The 20,061-nt window shown below is 42.6% G+C and overlaps 1 protein-coding gene across 2 annotated transcripts in view; it reads left to right on the top strand.

The window, feature by feature from the left end:
• Positions 1-20,061, top strand: part of ptprfa (protein tyrosine phosphatase receptor type Fa) — a 229,810-nt gene that overhangs the window by 154,632 nt on the left and 55,117 nt on the right. For both annotated transcript variants that reach the window (XM_079628592.1, XM_079628591.1), the window contains exon 12: positions 1,146-1,339. In XM_079628592.1, the coding sequence (XP_079484718.1) occupies positions 1,146-1,339 (194 nt within the window). The remainder of the gene's footprint in view (positions 1-1,145; positions 1,340-20,061) is intronic.

The following is a 20,061-nucleotide window of genomic DNA, read 5'->3' as shown; positions in this document are numbered from 1 at the left end:
CCGAGCACATTTATACAGTTAAATGACTCCAATTAAGCGCAGCTTATTTTGCTGACGTTCAACACTTGAGCCTTCATAGATCTTCTGCGCTCTGAGCTGTTACTTCTGGGATGGGAGAGGGTGTTCTCTATCTGGTTATTAATCTCTTAATGCTGTGCTTTTTAACCTTCACTCCTGTCTTTCCTCCCTTCGCTGCCTGCTCTATTGACTATCAATTGACTGTCATTAACATCTACTGAACTGCTGCTCTCTTGCACTCTTGTCAGATTGGTATTCAGCCCAAACTCCAGGGGGAGCTGAGCTGGCTTCCTCCACGAGACGTGTGCGAGAAGCGTTATGTGGGTTTGGTGAAGCCTGTCTCCCAGGATCCTCCATGCAATGCATTTGTACTTGTGAATTAAATGCCAAAGGAATAGTTTCCTTAAAATGAACATTCAGTCTTCATTTTCTCACCCTTATGTCATTTCAAAGACTGATCGTTTCCATGCAATGAAAGATCATGTTGACCACCAGCTGTCAAGCTCCAAAAAGAAAAGCAGCATAAATTCAATTTCACTCTGTTCTTGACAAAAAGCTGTTATGTTAGTCTATATGATTTAATGTATAAGCATATGCATGCTTTTATGATGCATTCATTTTTGGAGTGTGAATATTCTTCAAAACATCTTGTGTTGTGTTTCACAAACACTGAGAAAAATTGGTAGAGATATAATTTTCATGCAGAAATAGCAATTCGATTTCTCAAACAACTACAAAGAAATGTGAAAGTAACTATGGAAGCTTGTTAACGCCACAGAATAAAGTAAAAAAGGCGAATTGTGACTTTTTATCTCACAATTTGATCTCAAAATTGTTAAATTTGTACTTTATTTCGCGAAATTGCAAGTTTATATGTCGCAATTCTGACTTTATAACTCGCAATTGCAAGTTTATATCTCACAATTTGTATTTGTATAGGCCTTTCATTTCTACAGGCTGTAAATGTAATGTCTAAAGTGAATTATAGAGGGTAGATAATAGCACTAAAATGCTGTTAAAAAATGTGTTGGCTGTAGCCTGGGAGCAGGTTTGTACCTTTCACCGACCCGTGTGTGTGTTATGAGTGTGTGATTAAGTGTTAAACGTGACTCCTCTACCTCCCGCAGTGCCCGGCGCTCCTCCTCGCAGGGTTGAGGTGGACAACATGAACTCCACGGCCCTGCGCGTGTCCTGGAAACCTCCTCTGCAGCAGAAGCAGCACGGACAGATCCGCGGATATCAGGTGGTTTACTCCCGGCTGGAGAACGGAGAGCCGCGCGGGCAGCCCATCATACTGGACGTGGCTCTACCTGAGGCGCAGGTACTGAAATATCACATGTAAAATTGCACAAGTGGATGCCCAAATTTTGTCAAGATGTATTGCGGTCCTCTTACACTCTTAGGTTCTGTGTACAGCTGGTATTAAAGGAGCATTTCACAAAGTTAGTTGGCGAACTCATTAGTGAATTACTCCTCGTTTGTATTTCTTTCGAAGTGGTGAATTATTGCATTGTAGCGGGATGTTCAGTCAGAACATATGCGGTGCGGAACTAGGATGGTTCACAACACAAACGTCCGTGTCCTCGTCTGATTCAGAGATTTCGTCCAGGAGAAATTGGCATTTTTTTAATTATTTGCAGCAGACGGACTCTTTCTTTGTGTCCGTATTCGCACAGGCACCTCCAGTCCGCCTCAGTCCGGGCTTCTCGTCCGCGACAGGCAGGTCTTCTGCCTCGCCGGCGCCTCCTGTTCCTCCATCCGCCTCAGCTGCTCTACGCTATATTGCGGCTCGTAAAAGTAGCCACGAACTTTCGAAATCCTCTTCTTCCATATCATATTGAGTAAGTTACCCGCCATTGTCGTAACTTCACATCTGGCTCCACAGGGCCTGTTAGCTTAGCTTCCAAACAAGATGGAGGATATTGCTTTTAGTTTCAGAAAGTGATTCCCTCCCCCTGGATAAATGAGGAACGAGTGTTTGTAGTCTCAACCCCTCTACAAAGATATTTGACTTCCTGCTTAGAATGACGATTTTTACCTCATTATAAGCAGGAACTGCAACACTGAAATCCTTATTTCTCCCTTCTCAGGGGAAAATGAGGGAATAATGCATGGCCATTCAAAAATATTACTGGGTTTCTAACAATACAAAGCTTAATGCAAATGGGTGAAGTTGTCACGAACCACACACGGGAAGCAGGGGTTAGATCCATTTGCAGTATTTATTAAAAGGGTAATCCGTACTCACAACAGTCCAGGCAAGGGTCGAAATCAAAGGCAATCCAAAAACACAAGACATGAACAGTAACAGGCAGGAACAGAAGTGTGGGGACATTAAACAAGGACTCCGTGACAAACACTGAACAGACAGGGTATATATACACACAAGTGCAAACAAGGTGACGAGAGACAGCTGAAGGAATTGAACAATCAGTGACAGACAGGATTATGGGAAGTGTAGTGAAAATGCCTAGACACCGTGAAAACTGAGACCTCTAATGTTAAACCCAGGGAACCACCAGACACTGTGACATAACCTCCCCTCTACGGAGCGGCTACCAGACGCTCCAAGACCACAAGAAACAAACAAAACAAGAGTCCAGGCGGGAGGAGGAAAGGTGGAGGATCAGGGGGTGGGATGGGGGACCAGGTCCATGGAGGGGAACAGGAACAAGGGGGAATGGCTTAAGCGCCGGCCAGGGCGAAACAGACAATCCATCGGGCGGCCAGGGCGAAGCAGACAGTCCATCGGGCGGCCAGGGCGGTGAAGACCCCTCGGGCGGCCACGGCGGTGAAGACCCCTCGGGCGGCCACGGCGGTGAAGACCCCTCGGGCGGCCACGGCGGTGAAGACCCCTCGGGCGGCCACGGCGGAGACGACCAGGGTGAAGACGACCACTCGGGCGGCCATGGCGGAGACGACCAGGGTGAAGCCGACCACTCGGGCGGCCATGGCGGAGACGACCAGGGTGAAGCCGACCACTCGGGCGGCCATGGAGGTGAAGACCAAGGCGGAACAGAGACAGACGCTGGCCCAGGAACTGCAACAGACACCACCGGCTCAGGAACTGGAACAGACACCACCGGCTCAGGAACAGTCACAGACACCACCGGCTCAGGAACTGCAACAGACACCACCGGCTCAGGAACTGCAACAGACACCACCGGCTCAGGAACTGCAACAGACACCACCGGCTCAGGAACTGCAACAGACACCACCGGCTCAGGAACTGCAACAGACACCACCGGCTCAGGAACTGCAACAGACACCACCGGCTCAGGAACTGCAACAGACACTGGCTCCGGCTCTGGAACAGCAGACACTGGCTCCGGCTCTGGAACAGCAGACACTGGCTCCGGCTCTGGAACAGCAGACACGGGCTCCGGCTCTGGAACAGCAGACACGGGCTCCGGCTCTGGAACAGCAGACACGGGCTCCGGCTCTGGAACAGCAGACACGGGCTCCGGCTCTGGAACAGCAGACACGGGCTCCGGCTCTGGAACAGCAGACACGGGCTCCGGCTCTGGAACAGCAGACACTGGCTCCGGCTCTGGAACAGCAGACACTGGCTCCGGCTCTGGAACAGCAGACACTGGCTCCGGCTCTAGAACAGCAGACACTGGCTCCGGCTCTGGAACAGCAGACACTGGCTCCGGCTCTGGAACAGCAGACACTGGCTCCGGCTCTGGAACAGCAGACACTGGCTCCGGCTCTGGAACAGCAGACACTGGCTCCGGCTCTGGAACAGCAGACACTGGCTCCGGCTCTGGAACAGCAGACACTGGCTCCGGCTCTGGAACAGCAGACACTGGCTCCGGCTCTGGAACAGCAGACACTGGCTCCGGCTCTGGAACGGCAGACGTGAAGTGGACAGTCTCTGGAACGGCAGATATCCTGTGCCTCCTCCACGCATACAGTACCGCCACCGCATAAAAGAGGAAGACAGCCTTCTTTGCCATGGCAGGACTGATGGGAACAGCCTCCGGCACAGGAACCGTCTCTGCATCGGCAGACGTGACGTGGACAGTCTCTGGATCGGCAGACATCCTGTGCCTCCTCCACGCATGCAGTACCACCACTGCATAAAGGAGGAAGACCGCTCTCTTGGCCATGGCAGGACTGATGGTGGTCTGCTCCAAGACGATCTCAGGGATGACGGTGGCCTGCTCGGAGGGGACGGCCTCCGGGACGACAGCGGGCTGCTCGGAGGGGACGGCCTCCGGGACGACAGCGGGCTGCTCGGAGGGGACGGCCTCCGGGACGACAGCGGGCTGCTCGGAGGGGACGGCCTCCGGGACGACAGCGGGCTGCTCGGAGACGACCTCCGAGTTCTTAGGGAGACTGGAGGACTTCCTCCTCCTCCGCCTTTTCTGACAGTGAAGTGCCGGTTCTGGACTGGACGGAAACTGCGGCGAACAGATCTCTGGACTGGAATTCACCAGCCCATGGTCAAAGAAGGGCCAGAGTGAGGAATGGTGTTGAGATTCCTCTCGACCGCCTCCTCCATTGCGGCCTCCACGGGTCCCCCGAAATCTGACCAATCTGGTCCCCTCAAAAATTTTTCTCTTCTCCCGCTCGGTGGCTGGGGAAGAGATATTTAAAAACATACCGCTGGATCTATGTTTGTGACGGAGTCCTTCTGTCACGAACCACACACGGGAAGCAGGGGTTAGATCCATTTGCAGTATTTATTAAAAGGGTAATCCGTACTCACAACAGTCCAGGCAAGGGTCGAAATCAAAGGCAATCCAAAAACACAAGACATGAACAGTAACAGGCAGGAACAGAAGTGTGGGGACATTAAACAAGGACTCCGTGACAAACACTGAACAGACAGGGTATATATACACACAAGTGCAAACAAGGTGACGAGAGACAGCTGAAGGAATTGAACAATCAGTGACAGACAGGATTATGGGAAGTGTAGTGAAAATGCCTAGACACCGTGAAAACTGAGACCTCTAATGTTAAACCCAGGGAACCACCAGACACTGTGACAGAAGTGTCCCTTTAAGATGTGTTTTGGTCAATCGGATCACAAGTGGACGATGCTAAATACAGGTGTAAACGGGGTCTAAAACATTTTGAGCTTGTCCACTTTAAACCACTTCCAGAGGGAGTTGAAAACACATTTGACCGGATTGCTTTCGTTGTGTAAACGCTCATGTGGTCGAATGTGTTCAAACAGCCACAAAAGACCGTCTACTCTCCGTCTACTGACCTAATGCGTAAACATTATGGGAAGAGCGCTAGACAGACGGGATTTAAACTTTGTCGGCTGAAGACCCAAGTTTGGTTTGAAGATGAAAAATGTACCAAGCACAATGTTCTCTCACATTCCTGATTTCTAACACACACACACAGTGTTCGGCTGGTCTTGCGGCTTCAGAGCGGAAACTAAAGCTGATGCTCTCTGTGTGTTTTTCCGTTCGTCTCCGGGCGTTCATATGTAAATTGCGCAAGTTTATTGTGTCTATTAGATAGAAATTTACCCACTCATAGATCCTCCCATTGAAGAAATCAGGACGGATGTGGTTGAAAGTGGACAAAAGAGACGGATTAAAACACCAGGTGTAAACGGGAATGTGTCTCCCTCGTCTACTTGTGATCCGATCGACCAAAACACATCTTAATACTAGAAATCCAGGGAACCTATAACCACTAGTTAAACAAGTACATGACTGCAAGTACAACATTCTAATTTATTGATTGAATTAAATATTATAAGTTGTGCAATTCTGAGATCAACCGCGTCACCAAATTTTAAAGCATGTAATTTAATAAATAATATGTTGTTTGGCTTGTAATAGTCATCTCGATCAGACAAAAGAGAAGTCAGGGAACAAGTGGGAAGTGTTTTATTCATAAGAGTGTGATTCCAGCTTGCAGAGGGATGATCCGAACTCACCGAGCGGCATTCAAATGAAGTTAATATTAATATATATATTTGAGAGAATTTCATTTTTGATGAAATGGATCAGGAGTTGTAGTGGTGCTCTAATCCTCGCTGAGTATTCATGGGAGAGAGCAGCGGGCCGCGGAGAGCCGCTATAGGAGGAGACGCGAGCATCAGGAGGATTGTTATTCAGCGTTTAGCTTGCAGCAGCACGCGGAGTGTGTGTGTGTGTGTGTGTGTGTGTGTGTGTGTGTGTGTGTGTGTGTGTGTGTGTGTGTGTGTGTGTGTGTGTGTGTGTGTGTGTGTGTGTGTGTGTGTGTGTGTGTGTGTGTGTGTGTGTGTGACAGGGAATTACACAGCGTGCATGACTTGCAGCATGCGTAATGCTAAGAGACCTGTGCCTCGGGACTGTCAGAACTCACGGTACAGAACGAGATGCTCAGGCGAACTGCAGAAATGTTCAGATGCGTCCTCAGAGGATCTGCCTCGTTCCCGTCGGCTGCCCTCGGTGATGCGTTCACTTCTGCTCCGTTTCTCTGAAGGGTGGAGAACCTCGTCTGCTGTTCACACACGTTCATTTTGGATTTTCTTTTTTGTCCCTCCCAGCCGATAAAACTCGCAACTCTTTTTCTATTCATCAGCTGCGTTCCTCTCTTATCGGTGTGGAGACGAGGGGTCTTGAGCATTTGTTTTTATTATCAGATGCACACGTTCACTCAAGCAAACTTAAAGTCATTAGTCCTTATACAAACTTGGCAGTTGGCAAAAGTATATTTACACATCACTCACGGATCAGAAAGATCTTATTGTATGTCGATTGGTTCTCTCTCTATCAATTTAGTTTTAGATTAGTATGCTTTATTGGCACAAAAATGGCACTTTTTGGGGGCAACTACTGTACTTTTGCTGCCAAAGCAGTAAAAAAATTACAATAGTAAGAAATAGATAGTTTTTGCAATGGATATTTTTATTTGCTTAACTACTTGCATTATTATTATTATCATCATCATCATTATTATTATTCAAATAATTTAGATTTTTTAGATAAATTTGGTTCACAAGTGCCCATCATTGAGTAAGTATAAAACATTGTGAAAAATGAAGATAAGATAATTTAACAGTGCAGATTACAACTGAGTAAAGACGGCAATCAGCACATTTGACATAAAAGACATAATTTACAAAGGAAAAAATGAATCAAACAATACTTATAGTAAGTGAAGATGATAAAATCACCATCATCATGTCTGTGTCGATGGTTCTTGTTCCTGGCTTTGTGTAATGACGGACACTGCAGAATCGATAAGCAGCCGTTTGTTTGCTTGTTCTCTGTTCAGAAATGCCAAATGGAGCGTGTTCTGTTGTATTCGGGCCGCAGGGAGCGAGGGAAGAGATGAGCGGAGATGAGTTTGGGCTGAGGCCGGCTCACTCATACATCACATCCGCGCGTGATGGATTGAATCTGTGCGGCGTGTGCTGAATCATTTTGAGCGGCCCGTTCTGTCATTCTCAGAGGCCGATGACCGCTCTCTCGCCACACGCGCGTTTGCACATGTTTATGGCCACCGTGTCCTTGTCTGAAAAAGATGAAGTTGCTCTCGGCTGTCCGTCCTGATGAAGTCTGTCCAGCGGTTATGCTCTTTTCTCTTCCTAAACTCCACAGCCCTAAAAACAGAAGTGAAAATTAAGCGTTGCGTCAGTTCTGGCTGGTCACGTTAGTCAAGCTCGCATCAGCTGATCCACGTCTACCTATAGGAATACGACGCCTATCACTGTATACATATCACTGTATCTATCACTGTATGTATAAGCTCCTTCAGTATTATAAACAGCTGTCGCGTATCTCAGCAGCCGATTACCCTCCTCCCTCCCCAGCTCCTCCTCTCGTCAGTCAGGATTTGGCATTCTGGTTCCCCTTGAATTCTTGAATTATGTTGTACTTTAAAATCTTGAATTAAGGATAGCAGGGGTGCCGCCAGGAATTTTGGGCCCCATGACAAAAAAATAACATTGGGCCCCCCCTGCACAGCTGTTGTCACCAGATCTCTAGGACGTACCTGTCCCATCAGATGCTTTATAACTCTAATCAAATGCTTGCAACTGTCTTGCTTCTTGTAGTTCAATACTAGTACTATAGCACAATATTTACTGCTGGTGATTTGTAAATGCAAGTCTGCATACAGTATGCAATTCATTATTTGATGCAAGATTAAAAGCCACCATAAAAATATCCTTAAAGCAATCCTTTACAGTCTCAATGTATTTTTATTGTAAAATTAATGACAGATTTAAAAAAAAAAAAATGAAAAAACCTAAATATATATTAACTTTTTATTTAAAATAAATGAACATCATCATCTCAAAAGAATAAAAACATCAGATTTTTTAACTTAACTGCACATATATGCCAACAACAAAATAAAGTTGACGTGTAAAACAGAATTTCCACATCATGGTTATTATAGTGCTACAAAACAGTGTGTGTGTGTGTGTGTGTGTGTGTGTGTGTGTGTGTGTGTGTGTGTGTGTGTGTGTGTGTGTGTGTGTGTGTGTGTGTGTGTGTGTGTGTGTGTGTGTGTGCAAGCTTCTAAAAATAAATAGAAATACACCAGTATTCCAGTAATTCTTTTGTCTTCTGAATTTAATAAACAACTCGTCTCGTATTCTGTCCGAACACACCGCACCATCTACATCATGTGAGTGTAACTGCGCAAAAAAAACGTTTCCATTGCAGTTTTGCGAAATATTTATTTATCAAAATTGCCTGAAAAACCACCTCATTTCAATTTGCGCAATTTGAAGGGTAATTGAATTTTAGTTGCCAGAAACACCAGAAACCACAAAGTTGCATAGTAAAAGAAAATCTGGTTTTCAAAAAAACGAAAGAGAGAAAATAGAGAGAGGAAAGACCAAAGAAAGGGTGTCAATCTGTTAACGAATTACAGGAATACTGGATTCTAAACCTCAAAGAAATGCCACTATCAAGACCTCGAAGCAGAAATGAGGGAGAAACACCAGAAACTCCTCATATCTGCCGCTCACAGTCTTTCCTTGCCATTGATGCTTGAATAACACGCCTACGTCTCCTTCCGGTAATAATAATAATGTCTAGTGCGGTGGCTGGGATATATAAACCTACCAACGTCCGTTGCCATGATTTTTTAAATGACTTTTCGCGAGAGGAAAATTACGTTTTAGTCGCATGACATCGGTTAATCGAAACGGCGTCATTTCGCAATAGTTTTGTATCGATATTTAGAAAATAAATCACAAAAGTTCTGCGCAAATCTGTAATAGAAACGCGGCTACTGATGAGTGCGCAGGTGAAGGCAGGACCAAACCATTTCATGCAGATACAGGGGGGTGGATGTTTACTTTTTGGTCAATGGGGATATTTAACTTTTATTGCCAAAATAAGTACAATCAAAGACATCATTCATTTTATTATTATTTGAAATATACTCAATGATGATGGTTTATATAGCTAGTGTATAATATAATTTAAAAAATTAAATTACTTTGAACGTATTTGTAGGGGCCCTTGGAATTATACTAACTTTTCCCCCCTATACGGCGCCCATGAATGATATCTGCAAAACATTGATGTTGGTTCTGTTCTGTTATTGCTGCTTTTATCCATGCTAGGCTACATGGATGCGCTGGGAGTTCTTGCCCAGGGCTGCGTTTCCCAAAAGCATCGCAAGCCTAAGAAGTTCGTAAAAACGATTTTTACGATTGACCTTAATATTATAGCCTGTTTCCCAAAAGCATCGTAACTTAAGTAGCACTTGAAAATCTTCGTAGAACTTCGTCGAACAACCGGCAGATTACACTTTGTTCTAGATTTAACAGATTACACTTCAACGTGAGTATAGGTTTTGATTGTACTTTATTGTACACTTTATTGAACTCGTTTTTTGTTTAAATTAATTTATAAATTAAATAATTAAAAAGGGAAGACAAAATTTGAAATACACACCTAAATTAAATGAATTAACAAAAAAAAATTATAAAAGAAGAAATGTGGAAAATATGCTTCAAAGACTGGGCAAAATAGGGATGAATTTTTAAAAAATCTGTCAATGACGTGCACGAAAACCAGCCATGTATTGTCCGTTTCTTGGTCGGCCATCATGTGGTCCCATGCCATCATCGTCGTCGTCGTCCTCCTCTTCCACTTCCTCCACCTCTTCATCTTCCTCCCTGTTAAGTAATGACACTCTTTAATTTAATCTTTTTGAAAGGTATCTTTTCTTTTTTTTTGCTTTTTTGTTCAGCCATTTTGTCAGCATTCTCGCCTGTAGGTGCTTTATATAGACATGTCTTGATTGCTAATCCACAACAGACGACGATTATTAGGTTAAACGTTCAGAATAGGAATCCATATAAGGTTATATTTTCAGCACTTCGCAAATGGACAGCATGCTGCGTTCACACCAAACGCGAATATGCGTCAAAATTCGCGCCTGCCGCGTCTGGTTATTCGCGTGACCACTTTGTGTTCATTCGCGCGTCAAGAGCGGAATTGACGCGCATAAAAAAAAAAGTTTGAAGCGAAATTTACGCGCGTCACGCGCGTCAAGAGGCGAAAGTCAGTTTCGAGACCCGCTGGCGGCCATCTTTTTACAAGATGTCTGATGAGCGATCATTTACCGAGAGAGTCACCGCACTGTATTTACTCTGGAGAGCAGAACAGCGGCGTAGGGATCATCGTCGCCGTATTTGGGTCCACCAGACCCTTCGGAGGCGAACCCAGTTTGGCGAATTTCACCATTTGCTCCAGGAGCTGTGGCTGGATGACGGCCGGTTTCAGCGGTACTTCCGCCTGTCCCGCGCCCAGTTTGATGACCTGCTGTCCCGCATCTGAGCGAGGATCACCCTCCAGGGCTAAAATTATACGTTCCTCCATTTTGAATGAATGACTCTGGGCGGGCCTGCCGCCACAACATCAAGCAGGCTCCTGATTGGTTAACGCGGCGCGAATTTGACGCAGAAGTTCAGATTTTTCAACTCGGGCGGCAGACGCGAATTCGCGTCAAACGCGTGAATGCACAAAAAGCACAATTCGCGCTTAACGCGCGTATCGCGCCAAACGCGCCAAACGCTCAATTCGCGTCATTCGCGCGAACTAGACGCGCGAATGAGGCGAATTCGCGTCTACCGCGCCGCGCCAAACGCCTCATTCGCGCCGCAAGAACTCCAGACGCGCCTAAACGCGCCTTACCATTGACTTAACATTGAAATCACTCGCGCCTGACGCATATTCGCGCTTGGTGTGAACGCAGCATTAAAGGTGCATTAAGCAACTTTTCATGTTAAAAATACCGGTTTTCTAACCCATACATGCTTAAACAATTGCCTGATGGGCTGAATGAGCCCTTCTCTGATCACTGAGATTGTCTCCATAATCCTGTAAAGTAAAATAAATGAGAGGGATTCGGGCCGGTATCTTAGACTGGGCGTGACGTCATGCGCGTTCACGGCACGCTCACATAGCTATGTCTGGCAGGTTTGTGTATTCGCCGGCATTCTCCGTAGAAGATGGATTGTAAGAGACCTGCTTGTAGTTCACTTCAAACACCAACGCAAACTCCACATAAGATAAAAAAAGAAAACTTTTGTCTAGTGCAACCAAAAGGGCCAAATTGGACTCGACAGGCGTCGGAATAAGACGAAAGTAAACATAGGGAAGGCTTTCAATGTACTTCATTGCATTTTTTTTTATATGCATTAAATATACATATTCAGATGATCCTTTTTCACCATCCAGTCAGTTAATTACACATGCTTTTGTTTTTACCTACAGCGTGTCTTGTTGCATACTCTGTTTCATTTAGAAAGCCATCACGTCGCAGAAATACAATGGGTTGTGAATCATTTTTCATGTTTTACTGTACAGTAAAATGTAGCACTCCACTATGATCTTCAATAAAACAAGAGTCATCAAATGTGTTATGTAAAGTATGCCTATTTGGTGAGAGGTTATGACATTACTTGATATCTCAGAGGATAAATATTTTAAAGGTTCAGTTGAGAAAAGGGTTGTGAACCCCTGAACTAAACTTGCTGTAGCACTTTATTTTACAGTCCTGTTCTCCATGTACATACTATATGTACTTATTATAGTAATTGCAATAACTGGGTAATAACTAGGTACTAACCCTGAACTTAACCTGAACCCATAGGTACTTTATATTACCCTGTACATTCTTGGATAAGTACACGGTAAGTACATGTACTGTAAAATAAAGTGCAAGCAAACATGCTTTGTGGAAGGTTTAAAGGTTATCCTGTGGTATCAGATTTTGTTGGCTGTAATTGTTCACTAGAGGTTTGCCATATCATACCGTCCACAATAACACTGGTATATATATATATATATATATATATATATATATATATATATATATATATATATATATATATATATATATATATTTTTAATACAAAAAAAAAAGTGTCATATCACAATATTAATGATATAGCGACGCGCTGACGTATGGCGCATGCGTCTTCTCTCTCTCGTACTTCATACAGGCGGCGATACTCTCGCGTTTAGGAGTCGGGACATGACGAAATGATCACTTGCACAATCGGGCCAGCAGTGCATCGTAACTAAAGTTTATTTAAACAATGTAAACATTCAAGTGATTTTAAACTATTCTGTACTCGCGCGCTCTCTGAGATATGTAAAGCCGCCTCACAAACAACAACAGCAACAAAAGTTTGTTTTTGTTTGCGAGCAACAAAAGTTATTTTTCGCGGATTATATCGCTTTAACGGGAAAAAACATGGAAAATTGTGTCAAATTTCCGGTCTTGGTTGGTACACTCGTAAACACATGTCTTAAATAAGCATAAAACGTATGTGACAGTGTGACAGACAGCATAATGAAACCAGAAATGGATTCGGGCACTAGCTCTTAAAGTGACAGCAGCCATATGTGTTTGTCATTAATATTGTCGTCAAAACAAAAAGATAGCTTTGATTGTAAAAAATCAGTGTTATTTTGTAAAATATCAGTGTTATTTTACATTTGATTACCGGTACTTTATTCAGTTTCTGTAGCATTTCTGAATACCTACCCAAAAACTGTTCTCTTTATTTCTCTTTATTTGTATCTTTATAATGTTGTATTCATTTTTGCTATTTGTTTTGCTTTTTTTTAAACTTAATTCAAAAATTGAAATGTGTTGTGTAAACTCTTAACAACAAAATTACACCATTTTGTAAAAACGCAATGAGTGAGCAAATATTTCGGTGAGATATATGTAATTTAAAAAATTGTAAAAGATTAAAAATGCCCTAAATTTTGTTTGCACTAATAAATGCTGCTGCCAACTGCAATCACCAATAAAACGCTGTTCCATATATTTTTTCCTATATCGTCATAAATACCATTATCGCAAATATTCTTGACATTTTGAGGCTATGTCACCCACCCCTATTGTTCACAGTATATTTTGCTCACCGTTTGGTTTATAGACAGGTCTGATGGGTAACTGTGCATCGCTTTTTGTCTTTAGTGTCCTTTGGAAGATGCTTATGTCGGATTTGATTCCTCCTGAAGGAACGTCTGGATTGAGTTTGAGACGTACAGTACAGGAGCTGTTTGGTACACTATGGTGGGCGGATGGTTTTTGTTTTCATACCTGAGGACCTCGATGATCCCCTGTGTGTGTGAGAGTGAGAGGAGAGCTGTGAAGCATGAGGCACGTCCCATCAGATAAGACACGCTGTCAAAGTCTGATCTATGTCTCCTTCAGCGCAGGAGAGGGTGTGTGCGGTGACCCGGTCACTGTGAGGGAGAGAGAGATGAGGAGACGGAGATAAACACTGTGTGTGTGTGTGTGTGTGTGTGTGTGTGTGTGTGTGTGTGTGTGTGTGTGTGTGTGTGTGTGTGTGTGTGTGTGTGTGTGTGTGTGTGTGTGTGTGTGTGTGTGTGTGTGTGTGTGTGATCTGTTAATGCTATCTTAGATAACAATGATATGAAATAGAGACTACATGGACAATTTCTGATTTTTCTTCCAACAAACCCAGAAAATTCATGGAGATTTCTATAAAATAGAGAAAATACATGTTTCTAGTAACTCTCCTCTCCACTCAAAGATAACATAAAAGAGTAATATCAGCGCATACGCTGCCGTAGAAAGTTTGGGGATCGGAAAGATTTGTCAGTTATTTTCTTCTCACCAAGGCTGCATTAATTGGATCTGAATACTGTAAAAACAGTAATATTGTGAAATGTTATTACAGCTTAAAATAACTGTTTTCAATTTGAGTATATCATTACTCCAGTCTTCAGTGTCACATGATCCTTCAGAAATCATTCTAATATGATGATTTCAATGTTGAAAAGTTCATATTTTTGTTGAAACTGTGATTTTTTTCTTTCTTTGATGAATAGTAAGTTCAAAAGAACAGCATTTATTTGAAATAGAAAACTTGTGTAACATTATTTATAAATCTTTGATCAATTTAATGTATTCTACTGTATACCAGTATTTTAGCGGTCACAGTAATATTTGTGTTGTTGTTGTATTTTTTCCCTCTTGGATGTCGTGTCTAGGATGAGTGCATGCATAATTACACACTCATGTGAACTTTAAATATGTCCAAAGGATATTCGGCGTTTCACAGTTTAAAGTGTCAAGTGATCAAAGTAACCCAGCAGCTCTCTTTAGTGTTTAATGAGGAGACTATAACATGTTTAATTCCATCCAGAGCCTCTGTGCTTCATTCCCCCCCGCAGAACCGAGCCAGCGCCACTTAACCAGTTTAAACACAGCAGCCTCCGGCACTGAGATCTCACATGCTCGTAACTAACCAAGCTACTTTATGTGGGTGCACCATTTATTTTTAATGCAAGATTTAGCTATAGTTTATTAACTAATGCTTAATTGCCTAATTGTCTGCGTTTATTGATCCACTGAGAACCCTTGTTGAAAAGCTTGCGTTTGGTGTGACGTTAATGTATGGTTCACGCTTCCAACGTTTTTTTTCACATATAATACTATGCTGAATAATACCATGTGAGTGATATTTTCCAGCAACATTTATAAATAATGATAAAGTATAATGGTTAAATATAGTATAAATATCTAAATAGTAATAGAATAATATTCTGAAAGTGAATGTAAAATGAAATTAAGGGAATAAATGAATTCTAACACAACCTGAGTGTGTGTGTGTGTGTGTGTGTGTGTGTGTGTGTGTGTGTGTGTGTGTGTGTGTGTGTGTGTGTGTGTGTGTGTGTGTGTGTGTGTGTGTGTGTGTGTGTGTGTGTGTGTGTGTGTGTGTGTGTGTGTGTGTGTGTGTGTGTGTGTGTGTGTGTGTGTGTGTGTGCGTGTGTGTGTGTGTTACCATGCACAAGTACACGTTTGCCTGAATTATTATATATTAATATTCTGGAATAAATAAATTCTAACACAACGAGTGTTGTGTGTGTGTGTGTGTGTGTGTGTGTGTGTGTGTGTGTGTGTGTGTGTGTGTGTGTGTGTGTGTGTGTGTGTGTGTGTGTGTGTGTGTGTGTGTGTGTGTGTGTGTGTGTGTGTGTGTGTGTGTGTGTGTGTGTGTGTGTTGCCAAGCCATGCACAAGTACACGCTTGACTGAATATTTTTTTCTTGATATTGTAAAAAATCTCATTTTAATTTTCGCTACAATCGGGGAGTGTGATGCATCTAGTCGGTGATGTGTTGTGAAAAGTGTGCGACCGAAAACAAGAAAGCGAGTCTCAGGACGTGTGCTGAGTGTCGACCTTCTGTCTCGTAGTGTGTGTTTGGCATTAGGCTGAGCAAAGCGGCTCCCTGAAATCCGACTGTGATGAAATATGAGCGAGAGAGCGGTGGCATCAGGTCATGCTAATGGAAGCTTTTATCAGCTCAAAATGAAGGGTGAGACTTAAACAGAAAATGACCCTCAATGTGTGCTGACTGATATAACAATTTAACAGCACAAATAGCTGGCATGGCGTCATATTTCATCGTTTTCCTCATATTTGCACAAGCCTGAAAAGCAGTCGTGTAGTGTCTTGTGAGGAATGTCTGATACGACATTACTCAGTTCTCTCGGCTCTTATTGGGAAGAGGCATCAGTGTCAAAGCCAAATTACTACTCATCTTCATCACAAGAGAGAGAGAAAACCACTCAAACCCCAGACCTGTGGCAGCTGAAGGCACTTTCTGATGGATATTATATACTTTGGTGTCTTATGACATTTGTAAAACTATTAGAGGCACAAATCGCATTTTCTTTTGTATTATCTAACATATTATTACCTGAGAGTAGCAGATTGTTTTAAAGCCTCTGGATGCATAATTCTCTCTAGTAGGAAAAAAAAAAAATTGTATCATTCCTTTAACTTTTCACACACACAAGAAGTGGCATTATTTGGACTCTTTCTACAACATGGGTGGAAGACATCGGTTTTAAATTTTTAGGGGGATTTTTGCATTCATCATTCTGAACCATTCAAACCTGTCAGCCATGTTATTGTAAAAATGGTTTCTAATATAGAAATTTAATTTCTATTCTATTTATAAACTTATTTGATTATAGTATTCTCTTCAGTTTATGCAAAGGTTATAGGTTTGATTTAGGCTAAATCTGACCAAAACTGTTACAAATCATTTTAGGTAATCGAAACAAAGCTAATCGAAACAAAGCTAAAATGTGTATGTGTGTGTGTGTGTGTGTGTGTGTGTGTGTGTGTGTGTGTGTGTGTGTGTGTGTGTGTGTGTGTGTGTGTGTGTGTGTGTGTGTGTGTGTGTGTGTGTGTGTGTGTGTGTGTGTGTGTGTGTGTGTGTGTGTGTGTGTGCGTGCCTGTGCACACACGCATCATTAACAGTACAATTTTTTTTTTAAATATGAAAGAAATCTCTTATACTCACAAAGGTTCAATTTATTTGATAAATAATACAGTAACAGTAATACTTTGAAATATATATTGTATTCAACGTGAAGTGTAACTGCATGGAATATGAATTTATATAAAAACAAAAAAACATTAGGACTTTGCCTCCTGGTTTCAGAGCGCCGCTGCTTCAAGGGTTTATAGAGACTCAGAAAGGACCTAACATCACCAGTTCTCATAGACAATAAAGGATGTCCAGAATAATAAAATAATGAAATAGTCCAAATCCATCTCTGTGAGACTATAAACTGCAGTGCAGACCTGAGACTTACTTTTGTGTTTGATGGAGTGAGCAGTTTGTCTCGTCCCCGTTGAATTGTCTTGCTTTAGCTTTCTCATCTCTCTGTCTGTCTCTCTCTGTGTTTATATTCACTGTTTTATGATTAAAGCATTTTCGAAGGGTCTGCAGGCGGCGTGTATTTTATTTGCTGTTAGTCAGCAAGGTTATGGAGCGGAATATAAATCCCTCCATCAGTGGTGAGATGGCAGCGCTTCATGTGCATCTGGGGGAAGACAAAGCGTTCACTGAATATGCAGCTGCCATATTAAGAGGAGAAATCACCCGGCTGCCCTCTAACGTGTGTGTAGAAACTGAGGCTTTGACTGGCAGACGGCAGGTTCTTTGAGCCGTGTGTGTGTGTGTGTGTGTGTGTGTGTGTGTGTGTGTGTGTGTGTGTGTGTGTGTGTGTGTGTGTGTGTGTGTGTGTGTGTGTGTGTGTGTGTGTGTGTGTGTGTGTGTGTGTGTGTGTGTGTGTGTGTGTGTGTGTGTGTGTGTGTGTGTGTGTGTGTGTGTGTGTGAGTGAGGTGAGAGGAATAAGGGGGAAAATGTAATCCCTGAGCGAGGTGCTGAATAAGCAGATATCCTCTAACCTCTGAAGGTGAAACTTAATCTCTACTTACTGACAGAGGGGCTAAATCATCAGGTACAGTGTGTGTGTGTGTGTGTGTGTGTGTGTGTGTGTGTGTGTGTGTGTGTGTGTGTGTGTGTGTGTGTGTGTGTGTGTGTGTGTGTGTGTTACAATCTATACAACCATTTACCCCCTTCAGTACCCAATTTCTCTCACACACACACACACACACACACACACACACACACACACACACACACACACACACACACACACAGTCCTTTACATGGTACAATAATGGTTTTACATGGTTTTGTGTGTGTGTGTGTGTGTGTGTGTGTGTGTGTGTGTGTGTGTGTGTGTGTGTGTGTGTGTGTGTGTGTGTGTGTGTGTGTGTGTGTGTGTGTGTGTGTGTGTGTGTGTGTGTGTGTGTGTGTGTGAGTGAGGTGAGAGGAATAAGGGGGAAAATGTAATCCCTGAGCGAGGTGCTGAATAAGCAGATATCCTCTAACCTCTGAAGGTGAAACTTAATCTCTACTTACTGACAGAGGGGCTAAATCATCAGGTACAGTGTGTGTGTGTGTGTGTGTGTGTGTGTGTGTGTGTGTGTGTGTGTGTGTGTGTGTGTGTGTGTGTGTGTGTGTGTGTGTGTGTGTGTGTGTGTGTGTGTGTGTGTGTGTGTGTGTGTGTGTGTGTTTGTGTGTGTGTGTGTGTGTGTGTGTGTGTGTGTGTGTGTGTACACACACACACGCACCATTAACAGTAAAAAAAAAATGTAATATGAAAGACATCTCTTATGCTCACAAAGGTTCAATTTATTTGATAAATAATACAGTAAAAGCAGTAATACTTTGAAATATATATTGTATATTTAGATATATGTTAAAATTTAATTTATTCCTGTGATCAAAGCTGAATTTTCAGCATCATTACTCCAGTCTTCAGTGTCACATGATCCTTCTGAAATAATTTTTTTTTTTTTTTTTTTGGTATTCAACACTCTGGGGTCTGAGGTGTTTTCTGGGCCCTGGAGATGTTCTGACATGCACTGACATTTGTGCTTATTTCTGTTACTTATAACATACAGTATTCATAGCTAAAGTCTGATTACACTGTATTCAACACAAACTCTGCTACAATAATATGTGAGCAGCATGCATGTAAAAGTTTGTCGTTTTGAAATAAGGCCATTAATCCCATACTGAATATTTGTTCACAAAGACTTTTGAAAACTATATCATAGGTTACAATTTTTACTTCAAAACGATAGGAAAAATCATCCTGCTCACTCATTCACATATAACAATATATTGATTTAAAGTTTGTAAGACATGATTTGTGTAAGAAAGCTGAATGCGAGGAGGGCGTGATCATCATGAATATTGATGTGTTTCACGCCTGGGAAGACAAAGACACTCCCCTAATGGCCCTATCTGGCGGGACTGTGAGGGAACTAGAACAAAGAATGTGGAGAGATTAAAAGAATGGCTTTTTGATTGTTTGGATTTTATTTACAACACAACATAATCCAAATATACATAACGGAGGACAAAAAGGCACATTATTGAGCACACTGATCTAAAGACAATAGTCACACACCTTTGCACCATTCTTGAAACGGTTCCTGTTCAACACACCTGTCATATCCAAGTGTTCGCTTTTTCATTTGAACATTTTCTCTCAGAGAAAAACAGTTTGAAGAGACTTGTGTAAAAGTTTGAGTCGGCAGGACTCATCAGTGGCAACCGGTCCCTGTAAAAAACAACAACACATCTGTGAACATGCTGATATCAGGAGCAACTTAGGGAAAACATCTTATTGTGATTAATAATAAGTTAATATTTTGGGCAAATGCAGGCGGCCTAATAACTATAAATCATTAGAAAGTATTCATGAGTTATTCATGAGTTGCAAGTATTCATGAGGTACAGTTCATTTTCTGTCATGTTTCAGACTGGACTTCACAGAGAGAGAGATGGCAGAACGCGCATCATGTTTCTACAGTGAATTTTTTTATTGTGAGTGTACACAAATAAAAGTAGACACTTAACAGTTTCGAATGATGTATAGCACTTATCGACTGAGTTATTTGAGTCTCTTTCGCACTGATAAAGAAAAAAGCGAGCGCGTCCACGACCCGTTGAGTCCCTGTCACTTTTGTATGAACTGAAAGTCTGACCACAAACTCAACACACATTTATTATTCTGTTGGCTTGCACTGACACAGAGACTGATGCATTATTAGCTGAATAACAATGAACATTGATTTCAGATTTATCCACCCGTAAACAATGGCTGGTCGATGTACATGTCGATCTGATGACTCTTAGTAAATTGGTGGTTCTTGGCCAGAATAAGATGCAACAAACCCCACAAAATGACCCGT

Source organism: Phoxinus phoxinus (assembly GCF_949152265.1).
Source record: "Phoxinus phoxinus genome assembly, chromosome: 11".
NCBI lineage: Eukaryota > Metazoa > Chordata > Actinopteri > Cypriniformes > Leuciscidae > Phoxinus > Phoxinus phoxinus.
Note: the sequence above shows the minus strand (reverse complement) of the source record. Positions and strands in the feature narration are given on the sequence as shown.